Source organism: Marmota marmota, unplaced genomic scaffold (assembly GCF_001458135.2).
Source record: "Marmota marmota marmota unplaced genomic scaffold, marMar, whole genome shotgun sequence".
Taxonomy (NCBI): domain Eukaryota; kingdom Metazoa; phylum Chordata; class Mammalia; order Rodentia; family Sciuridae; genus Marmota; species Marmota marmota.
In genome coordinates, this window is record NW_026000222.1 from 11,136,552 (window position 1) to 11,154,925 (window position 18,374).

Sequence of the window (18,374 nt, forward strand, 5' to 3'; positions counted from 1 at the left end):
ACTGTATGATTTGAAATTCAAACTCAGCCTCCATTATAGTGGCTGAGAAAGTTCACCTACCTTCTACCTTGAGGGAAAACAGGTTTCTCTTTACATGTCTTTTTAAGGCCCTCTCAGCAGATCTAACTCCAGGTTCCTGGGAGAGTAAAGTGAAGAAAGTATGTGCAGAGAGTGAAAAGTACCAGGTCGATGGGGGCATATGAATTGGGCATTTGACTTCCGATTTTTGTGTTTCAGAGACACAAGGAAACCTACTGTTGCACTCTCTGCTGTAGGTGAGTGTGTCGTCCCTGGTGTGCCTTCATCCCAGTGCTTCCCACTCCTGGCCATTTCATTGCTCCTCGTGGTCTGACCACTCATGTCCTACGCCCTGTTGGGTAAAATCGCAAGTCCCACGTTGCAAGGTGCTTGCTTTGCTCACGTTGCTCCGAACCCTAACCCTAACCCTACCCTACCTTAGCCCTCCCCTCCCCCTCCCGCTCCCCCTCCCCTTCCCCTCCCCCCACCCTTGGGGCTTCAGTGATTGTCATCAAACATCCAGTCTCCTTTCATCTTTACCTCTATCCACTGCCTCCCCCACTGCNTGACCTATACTGAAGTATTCAGATGGTCTACACCCTGGAGTTAATGGTTTCCACTTGGCAAACGGGCATGGATCCGAAGCCTACTGATCGCCGAAGTAAGAACAATGTTGGGTCCCCAGGGCTTGACCTCAATGATACACCAACTATTATCTTTACTTGGAAGATAAAGACACTTAGTGAGGTTGTGGTGACTTGCCTAATGTCCTAATGAGGAGCCGCACAATAGGCTCTAACATAGGTCAGCCAAGTTCATTGTCTTAACCTCCGTTTGTAATCCCCACTCCCCAACCTTCTTTCAACATCAGTTTAATTGAGAAGCAAATGCTATCTGGTACTGTGAGTTTAAAATGACAATGTGTCATGCCACAGAGACCCCCAGACTGCTAAGACAAGCCCTGGACTCATAACATCCTCTCCACACTCTCTGGGAGAGACTAAAGACCAACGACAGGGTAAAAGGTTACTCACCCGCTTATCCCATATCCGTACATCACCGTCATGGCTGGTGGCAAGGCAGTTTGCATTTTTTTTATTCCATTTGACCTGGGAAGCACCAGCTGCAAAGAAAACCAGGAGAAGAAAGCTGCTGCCCTCACTGCTTTCTGAAGCAGAATGAAGCCGATCCAGGGGAGGGGGACAATGAGCTCTGGTCAATGAACACAAAAATCCTTCCAATTCCTAGACTACACCAGCTCCACCATTACAGATAAAAAAGTAGCCAAAAGGGAGTGAATTAGCATACTAAAAACAGGATCGGAGTCACTTAATCAAGGAAATAATTCCAGAAAATATCCGCAGGTTACTCTAAGCAAGGAGGAAAATCTAGCTTCTTAGGGGACCAGCAGTTGAGTACTGGCTAAGCCTAGCATTGGTTGGTACCTGACCCCTCCTTGTCCCCAGCACACCAGACAGCCTCAGCTCTGTGTTGGCTCTGTCCCACCCATAGTCATAGTTGTTGTTTTTGAGGGACAGTCTTAAAAAGCAGTCTCAAGCCAAAGCTCAGCTGAAGAGTCAGCCCCAGAGCGGTCCGACTCTGCCCTCAGAGGTCCGGTGCTCCCCTGGACTCTCATCTCTCCATCGGCAGTTAGAGAGGCTATTTGGCACTGGGCTTGTGGGGTCAGGATGGTGTGAAAACTCAGTCCCTTTCCCTCTGAGCCAATCCAGAGAGGCAAGAACAGTGTCAAAAGAGAACCTAAGACAGGTCCTAAGAGATGCCAGGCAGGGCTGAGACAGGGCAAACTGGGACACAGTGACACTTCTAGCTAAGTCCTATAAAATGAATCAAGTCCTTCAAGTCAAACCAGCCCCATGCTGCTGGCCCGCCTTCCTGCCTCTTCTCATCCGTGCCCACACCACAGCTGACAGGACACGGGTGCCACCTTTCCCTGAGGAGACCCCATAGGTGCAGGGCTTTGAGCACGACTTGATCCAAGAAGCCCAGGCGGCGAGCACCAGAACCTAACAGGACAGAGTGAAGGCCAGAGCCTGTCCTTGCCCACTGATACCTTGTGGTGGGTCTGGAAAGTGTTCGTTTGTCTTGTTTGTTCTTTTCTTCCCCTGCACCACCCACTCCCCCATTGTTTTGTTGTTATTTTTGCTTCACTAAGGAATTCTTAATCTTTATTTTTTGGGTACTGGGATTGAACCCAGGGGAACTTTACCACTAAGCTTTATCCCTAGTCCTTTTTAACCAGTATTATTTTTTTGAGACAGAGTCTCACTTAGTTGCTGAGACTGATCTTTCTTTCAGTATTTTTTTAAAGACTTTTTTTAAAAAGATATTTATTTTTTTAGTTTTACGTGGACACAATATCTTTATTTTACATTTATGTGGTGCTTAGGATCGAACTCAGTGGCTCAAGCATGCTAGGTGAGCACTCTACCACTGAGTCACATCCCCAATCCTTCTTATTTTGTATTTTGAGACAGAGTCTCGCTAATTTGCTTAGGGCCTTGCTAAATTGCTAAGGCTGGCCTTGAACTTTCAGTCCTCCTGTCTCAGCCTCCCAAGTTGCTGGATTACAGGTGTGTGCCCCTGTGCCCTGCCCATTTCTCTTTCTTAAAAAACAAACAAACAAAAACTGAGTCAGAATTAAAATAAAGTCTGGACTTCCAAGTAGTTGATACTTTTCTCATCTTTTTTAGTCTCCCTCTCCTGTTTGGGTTTGTTTGTTCTTTTCCTGCACAGTCTACTTATTTGAAGAAACCAGGTTGTCTTGTGCTTTCTCTACAATCTAGATTTACGCTGATTATGTCCCCACGGTATCATTTGACATGGATGAATTGAGTCTTTGAAATCACTTTCTGATCTACCTGTTTTCGTTGCTTAGTTGGAGCTATTTTTGGAACTCTCAGCTGTGCTGGGGGGAATATTCCCCCCACTTCCCAGAGTAGAATGTGGGTTTGAAACTGGCATAACTTACAGTGGTGAAGTCCAGTCACCAGTATTTTAGAACCCTTGATGAAATCATATATTTTCTATCTGTTAAATCCTGTTCCTTTGCATCTTCTTGATACACCTGAATACACATTTGGTGTTTGTTCTAAAATGGTTACATGATTTTTCAGTCCTCTGTGCCCTCACATCCTAGTATTTACACTTTTACCACCCTGATTGTGCTTAAGCTGCTATCCAGCTGATCTGTGTTATGTACCATCTGTGGTATATACACATGCTATCACAGACACGGTCCCTAACCTCTTGGCGCCTATATTTGCATTACAGGCCTGGCCAAGGAGATGCTTAATAAATGGCGTTAGCCAGGAGTGGTGGTGCACGCCTGTAATCCCAACTACTGGGAAGGCTGAGGCAGAAGGATCTCAAGTTTGAGGCCAGCCTGGGCAACTTAAACCCTGTCCCAAAAATAAAGTAAAAAGGGCTGGGTGTAAATCAGTGGTAGAGCATCCCTGGGTTCAATCCCTGGTACTGCAAAAAAAGAAGAAAAAAAAAGTTTGCGCAGATAGACACAGGAATCAAGCACCTGAGCTGTGTTAGGTGCTTAAGGCTCTGCGAATCTGATCACCGACTCTGGGCTCTTATCTGAGACAAAGGTTGGCTGCCAAAGACATACAAATGAATAAAAATACGAATGGTCTGTAAATGCTTAAGTCACATTCCCCTCACTTTGTTACTTACACCTACAGATTTCTAGATCGGTTTTAGAGAAACCCTAAGAAATGAGTCGTTTATTTCAGCCCCCTTGTTCTGATTGTTTTCTTTTTGTTCTAGGTTCCAAAAAATAGAGGTAGGAGATTCCTCTCCTTTTTTGTACCTCAATGAGGTTTCTCAGTGGTGCCAGAACTACGCTGGGAGAAAAAGCAAATGATAGGCTTTTGAATCCTTACAAGCTGCTCCATTTAACATTCCCCAAGAGGTGCAGGCTTGGCTAGCACCTGCTCCCCAGGGTCTGTGGTTCCTGTCTGTCAGTGTTGATGCCCTTTGGGGGGTTAGTAAGAGCATGTCTCTGTGTGCTCCAGTTAAACAGGAGGAATAGGTTCTACTGTTTTGGATCATGGTAGGGTGACTGTAGTTTACAACAGTTCCCTGCTCTGTGTGATCCTAATAAAGCAGGTTGGATTGGGGGTTCCCAGAACCCTTTGGCAGCCTTTGTGGTCTGACAGGACCCCACTGGGAAAGGCATATTCATTATGGTGTAAGTAATTGTCTAGAGGAAATGGAGCAAACTCTTCTTGCTGTTCTTCCTCTAGCTGTGCCCTTTCTTGCAAAGAAACTGAATCTCCTACATAATGTACCACATCTTCAGTGTTCTCCAGCTTTTATTCTTACCAACTTAGGGTGCCCTCTGTCTTGAGAGAAAACAAGACAAATTGGGGAGCAGGAGGACAAAAGGGGGTTGTGTAACAGAACCTAGTTAAAAAGGAGGAATGAGTTCTACTGTTTTGTATCATGGTAGGGAGACTGTAGTTTACAACCGTTTATTTGTGTTTTATAAAGAACTAGAACCAGAGGCATTTGAAAATCTCCATCACAAAGAAAAGAGAAATGATCAAGGAGAGGGAAATTTGATTGCCCTGATTTGATCATTATACATTGTATGGATATATCAAATTACCACATGTACCCCATAAATATGTATAGTTAAAAATAAATTAAGCTGGGTGAGATGTTGCACACCTGTAATCCTATCGACTGGGGAGGCTGAGGCAGGAGGATCACAAGTTCAAGATCAGTCTGGGGTGGGGGGGCGGGGGTTGTGGCTCAGTGGTAGAGTGCTCACCTAGCATGCTTGAGCCACTGAGTTCGATCCTAAGCACCACATAAATGTAAAATAAAGATAATTGTGTACCACGTAAAAACTAAAAAAAATAAAATATCATTTTTAAAAAAAGTCTTTAAAAAAAATACTGAAAGAAAGATCAGTCTCAGCAACTAAGTGAGACTCTGTCTCAAAAAAATAATACTGGTTAAAAAGGACTAGGGATAAAGCTTAGTGGTAAAGTTCCCCTGGGTTCAATCCCAGTACCCAAAAAATAAAGATTAAGAATTCCTTAGTGAAGCAAAAATAACAACAAAACAATGGGGGAGTGGGTGGTGCAGGGGAAGAAAAGAACAAACAAGACAAACGAACACTTTCCAGACCCACCACAAGGTATCAGTGGGCAAGGACAGGCTCTGGCCTTCACTCTGTCCTGTTAGGTTCTGGTGCTCGCTGCCTGGGCTTCTTGGATCAAGTCGTGCTCAAAGCCCTGCACCTATGGGGTCTCCTCAGGGAAAGGTGGCACCCGTGTCCTGTCAGCTGTGGTGTGGGCACGGATGAGAAGAGGCAGGAAGGCGGGCCAGCAGCATGGGGCTGGTTTGACTTGAAGGACTTGATTCATTTTATAGGACTTAGCTAGAAGTGTCACTGTGTCCCAGTTTGCCCTGTCTCAGCCCTGCCTGGCATCTCTTAGGACCTGTCTTAGGTTCTCTTTTGACACTGTTCTTGCCTCTCTGGATTGGCTCAGAGGGAAAGGGACTGAGTTTTCACACCATCCTGACCCCACAAGCCCAGTGCCAAATAGCCTCTCTAACTGCCGATGGAGAGATGAGAGTCCAGGGGAGCACCGGACCTCTGAGGGCAGAGTCGGACCGCTCTGGGGCTGACTCTTCAGCTGAGCTTTGGCTTGAGACTGTTTTTTAAGACTGTCCCTCAAAAACAACAACTATGACTATGGGTGGGACAGAGCCAACACAGAGCTGAGGCTGTCTGGTGTGCTGGGGACAAGGAGGGGTCAGGTACCAACCAATGCTAGGCTTAGCCAGTACTCAACTGCTGGTCCCCTAAGAAGCTAGATTTTCCTCCTTGCTTAGAGTAACCTGCGGATATTTTCTGGAATTATTTCCTTGATTAAGTGACTCCGATCCTGTTTTTAGTATGCTAATTCACTCCCTTTTGGCTACTTTTTTATCTGTAATGGTGGAGCTGGTGTAGTCTAGGAATTGGAAGGATTTTTGTGTTCATTGACCAGAGCTCATTGTCCCCCTCCCCTGGATCGGCTTCATTCTGCTTCAGAAAGCAGTGAGGGCAGCAGCTTTCTTCTCCTGGTTTTCTTTGCAGCTGGTGCTTCCCAGGTCAAATGGAATAAAAAAAATGCAAACTGCCTTGCCACCAGCCATGACGGTGATGTACGGATATGGGATAAGCGGGTGAGTAACCTTTTACCCTGTCGTTGGTCTTTAGTCTCTCCCAGAGAGTGTGGAGAGGATGTTATGAGTCCAGGGCTTGTCTTAGCAGTCTGGGGGTCTCTGTGGCATGACACATTGTCATTTTAAACTCACAGTACCAGATAGCATTTGCTTCTCAATTAAACTGATGTTGAAAGAAGGTTGGGGAGTGGGGATTACAAACGGAGGTTAAGACAATGAACTTGGCTGACCTATGTTAGAGCCTATTGTGCGGCTCCTCATTAGGACATTAGGCAAGTCACCACAACCTCACTAAGTGTCTTTATCTTCCAAGTAAAGATAATAGTTGGTGTATCATTGAGGTCAAGCCCTGGGGACCCAACATTGTTCTTACTTCGGCGATCAGTAGGCTTCGGATCCATGCCCGTTTGCCAAGTGGAAACCATTAACTCCAGGGTGTAGACCATCTGAATACTTCAGTATAGGTCAGAAATTGGTGATTGGTTTTATTCAGTTTGTCATTTGTCAGAAATGATCTATATAGAATACATCTGGTTAACCCGCAGTGCTTTATATTTGCCTTAGGTTGGTTCCAGAGCCATAGACAATGTAAGCAATTTTGCATTTCACCCTGAACTCTGGCAGTATGTTTTCCTTATCTTAAAATAATAGCCTGTTAGTATTTCTTTCTAGTTTCCTAATTGGTCCACTAATGTCACCAACTTCTCTCTGCCTTTTTATCTATTTTGTTGAAAGGATTTTAGTTTGCTTTTATTTTCCTGTTGATACTAAGAACTTCTTGCTCAGGTGAGTTTTAAACTTGTGATTGTATTTTCACTTCTCTGGCACTTTCTAGTGTCAAAGCAGCACTGATGACAGCCACCATCAGAGGCCTAAAAAGTGACATTGGATTTCCACCCAGGCTCACATGTGACTAATAGCACTAATGTTTAGTAAGCATTTCTTGGGCATCAGCATTGTTCTAAGAGAGTCACGTGTGTGGATTAATTTCTCTTTGTAATTAGATTTCCCAATAGGGACTGTTTTGATCCTTGTTCACAGAAGGATAAACTGAGGCACTGTTTGTTGCTAGGACTTGAACTTAGTTTGCACCTGGACTCTGTACTCTTAACTTACAGACTGATGCCTGTTATAGAAGTGATATATGTTCCTTGTAGGGGAAATAAAAAGAAAAAATAAAAATCATTCATACTCTTACTGTCCCAATACAAATGCTAATAGTTTGGTTTTTTTTCCTATATGTTTTTAAAAACATAGTTTATCATATTGTGTATATAGTTGTGTGTACTTTTTTCACTTAACATTATAACTGATGCATTTTTTCCATATTATAAGCTCTAAGTATCTTTAGTAGCTACATCGTAGCCTATCACAAAGCTATAGTATAATTGATTTAATTAATTATTTCTCACTTACGATGTTTAGGTGGTTTCTGGTGTTCTAGTGTTCTAAATAATACCAATATTATTATTATTTTATTAAGATGAACATCTTTAGATGTAAAGGTTTTTGTGAATTGGGATTATTCACCTAAGAAAGGAAAAATTTAAGTCTCAGGATAAATTTGCTGAATTTTTTTCCAAAAAATATTATACTATTTTATACATTCATCAGTGGTGATAGATGCAGCCTCAATGGCATTGAATATTATTTAAAAACATCTTCTAATTTGATAGTTTAAAAAATCTTGCTTTAATGTACATTTCTGAGGTTTCTTTCTGAGTTGGTTCATTTATTATGCTGATCAGTGTTTTTTCTGTGTGTATTCATTCTGTTTGAGATCTTAGTACCTGATGATTTCACCCTCATGGTTGAAGTTGGGTCTCTTTCATGCCACAGCCCCTCTTGGTCGGTGATTGTGAGGAAGGGGAGTAGGAGTGGGCAGATTCCACTGTCCTGGGTAAAGAACGCCTACTACCTGTATTTTTCTTAAAAATCATGTCTCAGGCTGGATCATAGAATTAGGCTGGCAGCATGTGAAGGACAGCCAGATAAGTCCTTTGTTTTCTTTGATTTGTTTTGCTTGAATGAAAGAAAATGGAGTTTCCAAGGGGCAGAGACAGTATCTGGCAGTATTTTTTACCCCACTCAGCAACCAAAACACTGTCACATGGTAGACACTCAATGAGTTCTTCCTAAACTGACAAACTCAGTGCCAATCTGTTGCAGAAACCCAGTACAGCAGTAGAATATCTAGCAGCCCACCTCTCCAAAATCCACGGCCTGGACTGGCATCCAGACAGTGAGCACATTCTCGCTACCTCCAGTCAAGACAACTCTGTCAAGGTGAGTGCGTTACTGGGGGGTGGTTGGAGGAGCTGTGTTTGGGAGGTGTCACAGATGTGTGACAGCATTCCGGAGGAAAAGCTATAGGTATGGTAGAACATTCTCTGTGTGCTTCATGGTGCAAGTACCTCTTGAAGAGCCACTCAAGTAAACCGGATTGTAACAACCTGCAGGAGTGATGCTGTGGCATCTGCCTGAGATGCCTCTGAGAATTTGTTCAGAAAATTTTCTTTTCCTCTGTGAAAGTAAGTTAGAGATCAGAGCATTTAGAAAGTGAAAGAAGTTTACTTGCGAGGAAGTCAGACATACACAGATCTAAGTAAAGGAGAAAAGCCCGCAAAATTGTTAAGGTTGCCAAGTTTACGATCAGTCTGTTCAGCGTGGAAACATAGCAGTTTTCTCCTCTGATTATCAAATCTGCAAAAGTGATGACATTTCAGACATCAGCATTGCAAAAGTCAGAGATGGAGTTGTTTCGCTAGGTATTCTCTAACTTACAGGAAATGCTCAAGGTTTTACACATTTCAATGACCCAGTTATGATTTATGTCAGAGCACAGTGTTTCTTATTTTCCTTTCCCTGCTATGGCATGTGCTGTGTACCCTTAATCAGAAAGTGGCAGGCCAGGGATTTAACCAACCAAGTTAGTTTAGCAATTGCTTGATTCAGCATCTTTAATTTAATGCTCTGTTCACACAGCTATGCACAGTGTCTTTCAGTATGGTTAGCAAAACTGGAGTAATGCATAAGGCTTAAAAGTTAATTTCTGGGGCTGGGGTTGTGGCCCAGAGGTGGAGCTCTTGCCTAGCATGCATGAGGCACCAGTTCAATCCTCAGCACCACATAAAAATAAAATAAACATATTGTGTCCATCTATAACTAAAAAAAAGTTCTGTATTAAAGTTTATAATTCCCCTGGAGTTCTAATAGTTTTTTTTTGTTTGTTTGTTTTCCTGCTACTGGGGATTGAGCCCAGGGATTTGTGTCTGCTAGGCAGGCACTCTCTACCACTGAGCTACAGCCCTAGGCTTTTTATATTTTTTATTTTTGTGACAAGGTCTCTCCAAGTTGCCCAGGCTTGTCTTATACTTGTGAGCCTCCTGCCTCAGCCTCCCCAGTAGCTGAAATTGCAGGTGTTGTGTCCCTGCATCTGGCTGTAATTTATTCTCATATGCCAGAAGTTGCTTGTTTGGTTTTGTTTGTTTGTTGTATTGGGGGTTTTGTCCCTCATCCCCATCAGCTTATCTCCCAAGTTCAGGAACCAGAAACCATCCAATTCTAAATTTGAAAAAGGGATTAAGAACATCTGTTCTACAGTTGTTATAAAGATTAAATGGGATCAAAAACTTAAAAGTTTTAAATATATATCTGAAATGCTGTAAGTAGGGCATTTCAGCTATTATTATTAAATTACTTACATTGTATAAAAGCAATATAGGATCAAAATCTGTCACTCTAACCTTTCAGCTACAAAGGTCATTTAATAGGCAGATTGCCTGACAATGATCTGCCCCGACTGGTGGTCCTGGTGAAGTCCAGAAATTCTTCTGTAATGTTTATAAATGTAAAAGGGAGATTCTTCATGTCTCTCACAGCAGCATATTTATGGGGGAGGAACTAAAAATACACTATTGAGATGTTTCTTTGGAGGATAAAAAGCAATGAGTTTGGAGTTTTTAAAATGGCATTTATTTCATAAATTATCTTTTTTTCTTCTAGTTCTGGGATTACCGCCAACCTCGGAAATACCTCAATATTCTCCCTTGCCAGGTGCCTGTCTGGAAAGCCAGATACACAGTGAGTGAGATACCCTTCCTCTGGCTGGGGAACTTCCTGTTGGAGTTCTATACACAAGGGGCCAAGGGACATTTTCTCTTTATTTTCTTCATGAGGCACTTTTCTCTTCTGTCTTGGTTTAGGGCACAGTAAATATAGTAATGATGGCATAAATGCTGTTAACTTATTAAAATTTACTCTTGGAATGTTGGATAGGTTCTGTGTTAGAATTGCTGACCACCTAGCTCAACGGAGAAGTTGGGTGGTGTGAATGTGTTCACTAGGGAGGGCCATGGGGAAGATGGAGGAGAGGGTTGAGGAGCTGGAAGCCAGTGAACTATGAAGGAAGGAGCTCTGACTTTAGATTCAGAAGACCTAGGTTGAGGCCCAGCTCTGCCATTTAATGTTTGTGTGAGCCTTGGACCAGCCAGTTGATTTTGAGTGGAAATTTTATACTCTGTAGAATCTGGAGAATGATTTTTACTATGTCTTCCTTTTTTATTATACTGAAATTCACCATTTTAAGATTCCTTAGAAAGGTGGGTATGGAACCACCATTTAACCCAGCTATCCTACTCCTACATGGGTTGGAGCCTTCCATCACATAATGTATTTTATTTAGGAAGAATCCCACCTTTAGAAGCTGAAACATACTATAGAGACAAAGCCACATCAATATTTATAGCAGCACAATTCACAATAACTAAACTGTGGAACCAACTTAGATGCCCTTCAGTAGATGAATGGATAAAGAAAATGTGATATATATATATATATATATATATATATATATATATATACACACACACACACACACACACGCACACACACACACACAATGGAATACTATTCAGCATTAAAAGAGAATAAAATCATGGCATTTGCAGGCAAATGGATAGAGTTGAAGAATATAATACTAAGTGAAGTTTGCCAATCCCAAAAAACCAAATGCTGAATGTTTTCTCTGATATAAGGAGGCTGATTTATAATGGGGTTTGGAGGGGGAGCATGGGAGGATTAGACGAACTCTAGATAAGGCAAAGAGGTAGGAGGGAAGGGAGGGGGACATGGGGGTAAAAAAGATGGTGGAATGAGATGGACATCATTACTCTAAGTACATGTATGAAGACACGAATGGTGTGAATATACTTTGTATACAACCAGAGATATGAAAAATTATGCGCTATATGTGTAATATGAATTGTAATGCATACTGGAGTCATATATAACAGATTAGAATTTTAAAAAATAAGTCATAAGCAGTAAAATAAAGTCAGTGAGGGGCAAAATGAAAAGGTCCTGTGTCTGACCATGTCAGGAGGTGTAAGGCATAGTGTGTGGGTCTGTTTTTGAGCTTGTCGGTACCTGTCATAAAAATTTTCAGTTTGTAACCTTTTCCCCATCAAATATTTTAGCATTATCCTTACTTTGCAATATCATGTTTAAGATTGACTGGATTTCCCACAATCATTATAATTAAATTCTTTCTGCAATGTGAACGCAGGCTAGATTCTGAAATGTCTTCATAAATGTAGCCACTGTATTAAGTCAATGGTACTTCAGGGAAAGTATAATTTAGAACTAATGTTGTTCAAATATAACAATAAATTTTGTTCTCTGGGACCTATTAGCTGTCAAAATGTCATTTCTAATGTTCAGGGTACTTGTTGTGTCTAGTAGCACCCCTGTGCTGTATCTTGTTGATTTATTTTCTGACATTTTTCTTACAAGATAACTCTTCCTAAGTTTTCACCTTAAAAGAAAAATTTACCATTTTAAAGTGGATAATTTGGTGACATTTAGTATGTTCACAATCTACCTTCCTTTTGAGATAATGTATGTGAATATGCTTAATAATCATGAAATACTATATGTAAAGATGGTAGGCTATTACCAACTCACCAACCATTTTTCAGTGGCCACATTGATAGCCACTGATGGGAGTTAATATATTTCCTTTAATGTTATAGGGGTGAGTAAAGCTGTCTTTATTCATTAGGCTGTCACTGTGGGGCATTGGGGAGTAGTGAAGATAATTGGGTCTTAAGTTGTTTTTGCATCTGGGAACATTTGTTAAGAAATCAGACACTGTTCTTATGAGCTGATACACTGCTCTGGATTAATGTTTGCTTTTAAAAATAAACAGAATAAGTCCAGGTGTGTTACCAGGAGAGGAAATGAAGATAAATGAATGTGCCCTTATTATTCCTTGACTAACACAATCTAGTTACCAACCAGATGGGCCTCTTAGGTCCCTAGCAGATTGAGTGTTGCTAGGTAAAGCACATCAGTCTTGAAATTACTGAGTTTAATTTTCAGTAGTTGTAGTACTGGGGCAGTGGAAGGTGATGCTTCTTGTGGAAGGTGATGCTTCTTGTGAATGGTGTGCTTCTGGCCTTTCCACACAGCCGGAATGATTGCTACTCCACGGCTTTTCCCAGGCAGACTCATGTGCTTATTTTTGAGAGGGAACTCATGGAGGGTAACTTGGCTTTGACACAGTACTTAGAGCATTGCTTGTTGTAGAATTTTGAAAGTTCTCCAAAAGTTTCCGAAGTTCTCTCTTATTTTTCACTTGCTGTGGTCTCTTCCATAAGCAGAGCGAAGGCTAGGTGTGACGGTCATTCCCCTACATGGGTTGGAGCCTTCCATCATGTATTGTATTTTATTTAGGAAGAATCCCACCTTTAGAAGCTGAGACTTGGCTGATTGTCCCTGGAATAATTACCACTTTTCCCTTTCTTGCCGTAGCCTTTCAGCAATGGATTAGTGACTGTGATGGTTCCCCAGTTGCGGAGGGAAAATAGTCTGCTCCTGTGGAATGTCTTTGATTTGAACACTCCCGTCCACACCTTTGTGGGACACGATGACGTGGTGCTGGAGTTCCAGTGGAGGAGACAGAAGGAAGGTGGGTGGGAAAGAAGACTGTTGTTTGGCCTTCCAGAATATTTATTTATTTATTTATTTATTTATTTATAGTTGTTGATTGACCTTTATTTATTTACTTATATGTGGTGCTGAGAATTGAACCCAGTGTCTCACATGCTAGGCAAGCACTCTACCAACTGAGTCATGACCCCAGCCCCCCAGAATATTTTTTTAGAGAGACTCTTCATCATCCTCTTAACTTTCTTATTCTTTTCTCCAAAATCTCTGTTGCTTCCAGAAACAACATGCTTCCTGATCTTTACCCCACCAATTGTGTGCATGGCTTTTGGCTTAATCTCTTGCATTTTGCCATAGGAAATAGATGATGTAATCACCCTATAATCTGTCAGGAAGGGTTGACTGTAGTTTTGGATTCAAATAAATAGTTTTTAACAACCCATTTTTAGTTATCTATGTCATCTTTAAGTGGTGGGAACTTTCTAACTATTACTGAAATTTTTGTTATAAATTATAGGGGTTTTTTTAAAGTTCGTTTTTATTGTGAAATCTAGAAAATTACATTGAACATGAACAATTTAATAGTTATGAAGTGAAAACCCATGTAAATTCCATCACAGTCAAGAAAGAACATTGCCAGGATCCCAGAGTCTTCCTGATCACGTTCCTCTCATCTTGACATTTAGGATAGCAATTTCTATTTTTTCCTTTATAGTTTTACCACCTGTTTATGAATTCCTAAGAATAGTTTAGGTTTGCCTCTTTTTGAACCTTTTCTAAATTTATTATCCTTTAATATGTTTTTATATTTACTTCCTTCCCAATCTAATATTGCTCTGATTTATTTCTACTGCTCTGTCTTCTTAGTCAGTTTTTATTGAATCACCTCATGCTTTGATTTTGATTTTCTCCGAGAGGAAGGATCTCTCAAAGAGGTAGGAAGGGCTGGGGTTGTGGCTTAGCGGGCTTGCCTAGCACGTGCAAGGCCCTGGGTTTGATCCTCAGCACCACATAAAAATGAATAAATAAAACAAAGGTATAAAAAAAAATTATCTCCTCCCTTCAAAAAAAAAAGAGGTAGGAAGAGAATCAGATGTTATGGCCAAGGGCAAAGGATGCATCCTGGAGGAAGTGGTAGGCATTGACTGTGGGTATTGCTGAAGGGTCAAAATGCAGAGTAGGAGAAAAGCATTTTATAGTTCAATGAAAAGGAAATCACGTGATCATTAAGAGGGGAATGCCAAAGCAGTTTGAGTCCGGGAGCCAGATCTTGAGGTGCCATAAACAGGCAGCAGGAACCAGTTTTGCTACCTTCAAAGGCAAAGAGTGAAATGAGCCTGCTGGTGGAGCCTCCTGCCTCTCTCTTTGAAGTCAGGGAGAAGATGAGAGAAAGGAAGTCAGTGAGCTAGCAGGGCCTTTTGGCAACGGGGTGGGAATGGGGTAGAAGGTACAGATAGAAGAGCTGGGTTTACAGAGCACTTCAGCTTATCTTTTCCTTAGTCAGGAGCATGCAGAAAGGCCAGTTGTAGGGTCAGAAAATTGATGACCATCAGCATGAGACTAGATGGTGGAACTCCACAGAAGTTCAGAATAGTTGCTGTCTTGTTAGATGTGCCTAGGGGAATGAGTTTTGGTTGAAGGGAGTGGCACAGAAAAGGAACTTACAAGGAAGAGAACTGAGCCATGTTTTTTGCTCACCCACCCTATTACCTTGGACATACTGTGCTTCAGTTTCTCCATCCATAAAGTGAGAGAACTAGATGAAATTATTTCTGGATTCTTTGCTGTCTTTAGTTAGCCATGGAGGAGATTCTAAATGCTGCATAATTACCCTGAGTGTTCTGATCTTTCAAAAAGGACCCTGAACCTTTTTGGAATAATTTCTTTTGGACCAGACTTGATATGTGAAAATCTGATTCAGTCAATTAAGAAAATTAAAAATTGATTATTCATTTTTTAAAGAGATGTGTCACTTTACCAAAAAAATTCTTTTGAATAGTAAGATGTTATCATGCATTTAAAACAATCAATTTTTACAAAAACTTTATTCACCCCCAGCTCCCAAGGGGCCTATAATATAAAAGGAAGAATACTTGCAGAGGTGAAAGTTTAGTGTGACATTAAATCTCAGCATCATCTCCAACTGCTAATTTGCCAGTTATTATTTCACTTCATTTAAGTGTCTGCTGAAATGGGACTTCCTTAGGGAGGCCTCTCTAAAAATAACTCTCTCTCTGTCCTCTTATCCAGTGTTTTTTTTTTTTTTTTATGCAGTTAGCACTACCATTTTATTACATATTTATTTACTTTTTCCACGGTTGGAATGTGAGATCTCTAATGATAGAGTTTATTTTACTCATGCTATTGTTCTGCTGCCTAAACAGTGCCTGGTGTAGAGGAAATGTGTAGTAAATATTTATTTGTATTATATACCTATGAATGAATTTCAGTCTATTGTGACCTATAAGAAAACAGATGTCAAATTCAGAAGTATTTTTAGGATTCTTTTTTTTGGGGGGGGGTATCAGGGATTGAACCCAGAGGTGCTTAACCACTGAGCCACATCCCCAGCCCTTTTTATTTTTTAATTTTGATACAGAGTCTCACTAAGTTACTTAGGGCCTTGCTAAGTTGCTAAGGCTAGTTTTAAACTTGTGATCCTTTTGCCTCAGCCTCCCAAGTCACTGGGATTATAAACATGTGTCACCATGCCTAGTTTATGATTTTTATTTGGTGATTTCTAGGTTCCAAGGACTACCAACTGGTTACATGGTCCCGGGATCAGACTTTGAGAATGTGGCGAGTGGATTACCAGATGCAAAGGGTATGTATTCAGTGCTTTTGTGGAGGTGTATAGCTGGATAAACTAGAAAGTTAACAACAGCAGAAACTTCCAGTATTTGTGAAGGTAGAGGATACATGATATACACCTCACACACATGACTTGTTGGCTGAATGGTTTATACATGCCATACTGGCTTTGAGATCTTTTTTTTTTTTTTTTTTTAATAGAGAGAGAGAGAGAATTTTAATATTTATTTTTTAGTTTTTCGGCAGACACAACATTTGTTTGTATGTGGTGCTGAGGATCAAACCCGGGCCGTACGCATGCCAGGCGAGCGCGCTACCGCTTGAGCCACATCCCCAGCCCCGGCTTTGAGATCTTTAAGAACTAAAGTGTTTAGCACTTTGAGGCTGAAGAGCCTGTCAATATTTTTTTCCTCTTGTCCTAGTACAAGATAGGATGGGTACACACTGAGTAAGTGGCCATTGGCTTCATTTCGTTGTCTTTAATGGGCTAAGAAGCCTACCCTTGTTCTCTGTGGACATTCAGAGTCCTTTCTTCCATCAACACAACCTTTTCTATGAAGCTATTTCCAAATGTGATATTTGTTTGTTGCATAAACCACAGTGGTAACTGGCATGAATTGCTCTTGTGACTCATTCAACTCTGCCTTGTCATGGGGCTCTCTTTTCCTCCTTCAGTGGCTTAATCCCTTGGTGTGGAGAAATGTGCCTGACTGGTATTGCATCCTCCATGCACCTGGAACACCACTTTGCATAGAACTAATGGAAATTTTGTAATTTTGCTTAGAATAAAATCACTGTTGAGCATTTTGGCCTGGTCCCATCACATTATTGCCTTTTCAACCTATTTTCTCCAAAAGGTGTCATTTGCTCAGATGCTTTGAGGTTATCATTATGGATTAGTTGAATAACTTCATTATTGGAATTTAATTTTCTCTGAGCCTTTCATAAACTCTGAATGTCTGGAGTAAAATAATAGGGTGTTATCCTGTGTATTTAACCAGGGGGAGTTGGTGATGGTCACAAACTATTTTGATTCTACCAGTTCTTGGCTGACACATCTATCCTGTATGAGTCCCATTTTTTAAATCAAAGCTCTTAGCCAGGCAGACTGATCATTTCCACTGATCCTTTGGTCCCTCATCTTCTACCCTTTGTTGCAGCTCTGTGCCAGTGACATATTAGATGGTGTTGATGAGTTCATTGAGAGCATTTCTCTTCTGCCAGAACCAGAGAAGACCCTGCACACTCAAGATTCAGATCACCAGCATAACTCAAGCCATGGAGAGGAAGAAGGTAATGTGTCAGACTGATGTCTTAGGGGAGGGGCCACAAATTGTACAGTAAATACTCCAGAACCTACTCATCAAAAACATTTTCCAACATTGATCATCTTTTCTGCCAGTGGTAAAGGAAGATCCCCCTAACAGTCTCCTGGAAGACAGGAAGTCAGATCAGCTGGGTCTGCCTCAGACTCTGCAACAGGAGTTCTCCTTGATCAACGTGCAAATCCGAAATGTCAATGTAGAGGTAAGTTGTAGCTTACTGAACAGTGCCTCATGCTTGCTGATGGATGTTTGTGGGGGTGGGGACTATTTCAACTATGATTTTAGCTGGCAAATAGCTTTTCTGTTCTTACAGTTAAAACTCTCTACTCCTTGCTTAATTTCTGGATTTTCTAAAGATGTAGGTGTTTCACAAATGCAAACTCTTTTTCTGATCCTGTTCTTTTCTCCTAAAATGAGCAGAAGTCATGTACCTTAGCACCTCCTCTGTTGGTCCAGTACCTCCTTTTACTATACATGGGTGCTTGCTCCAGGAGTTACTGGGGAAGTTAAGGGCACAGCTGACCTTGGAAGCCAAACCTCCTGACTCTCCCAGCCCTTTTTGCTGTGCTGTGCTGTATTCCCTTCTCTTACAAGCTGGTCCTTTCCTTGGTGATTTAGATTCAGAGTAAAAGGGCCACTCAAACCTCTTCACTACTTAGCACTTGGACCAATTTACCCTTTTCCTTTTAGACAGATATTGGAACTCTTTGCTTCAGAGAACTGAGTATACAGGAAGCGGTTTTAAAGCTTGATTGGTTTTTCTTTTGCCCAGATTTAGTTAACTGTAGGCAGAAAGATGTGTTGTTACATAATTATCTCACTTGACCTTTAAAACCATTCAGTAATGAGTGGTTTTACCTCACTTTACAAATGAGGAAATCAAGACACCAGAGATGAATGATTTGTCCAAGGTCAGCAGCTATTTGGTGGAAGAGATAATATTGGAATCCAACTCCAGATTTCCCATGTATTTGGCTCTTTTCACTGCTTTCTGGCTGCCTTCTTTAGTTGGCAGCACAAGAAATCAACAGATCTAAAGGATGTTTTGATTAATTGGCC

The 18,374-nt window shown here is 41.3% G+C and overlaps 1 protein-coding gene across 10 annotated transcripts in view; it reads left to right on the forward strand.

Annotated features, from left to right (window-relative positions):
- Wdr59 (WD repeat domain 59) overlaps window positions 1–18,374 on the forward strand; it is a 147,489-nt gene that overhangs the window by 96,812 nt on the left and 32,303 nt on the right. For 9 of the 10 annotated variants that reach the window (XR_007343593.1, XM_048792421.1, XM_048792424.1 and 6 more), the window contains 8 exons: window positions 238–275; window positions 6,143–6,231; window positions 8,401–8,517; window positions 10,237–10,314; window positions 13,045–13,201; window positions 15,924–16,003; window positions 17,151–17,283; window positions 17,393–17,517. Coding sequence is in view for 9 of the 10 variants with exons in the window: in XM_048792421.1 (XP_048648378.1) it covers window positions 238–275; window positions 6,143–6,231; window positions 8,401–8,517; window positions 10,237–10,314; window positions 13,045–13,201; window positions 15,924–16,003; window positions 17,151–17,283; window positions 17,393–17,517 (817 nt within the window). In the remaining variant the exon portion in view is untranslated. The remainder of the gene's footprint in view (window positions 1–237; window positions 276–6,142; window positions 6,232–8,400; window positions 8,518–10,236; window positions 10,315–13,044; window positions 13,202–15,923; window positions 16,004–17,150; window positions 17,284–17,392; window positions 17,518–18,374) is intronic. The other variant, XM_048792426.1, reaches the window with a different exon arrangement.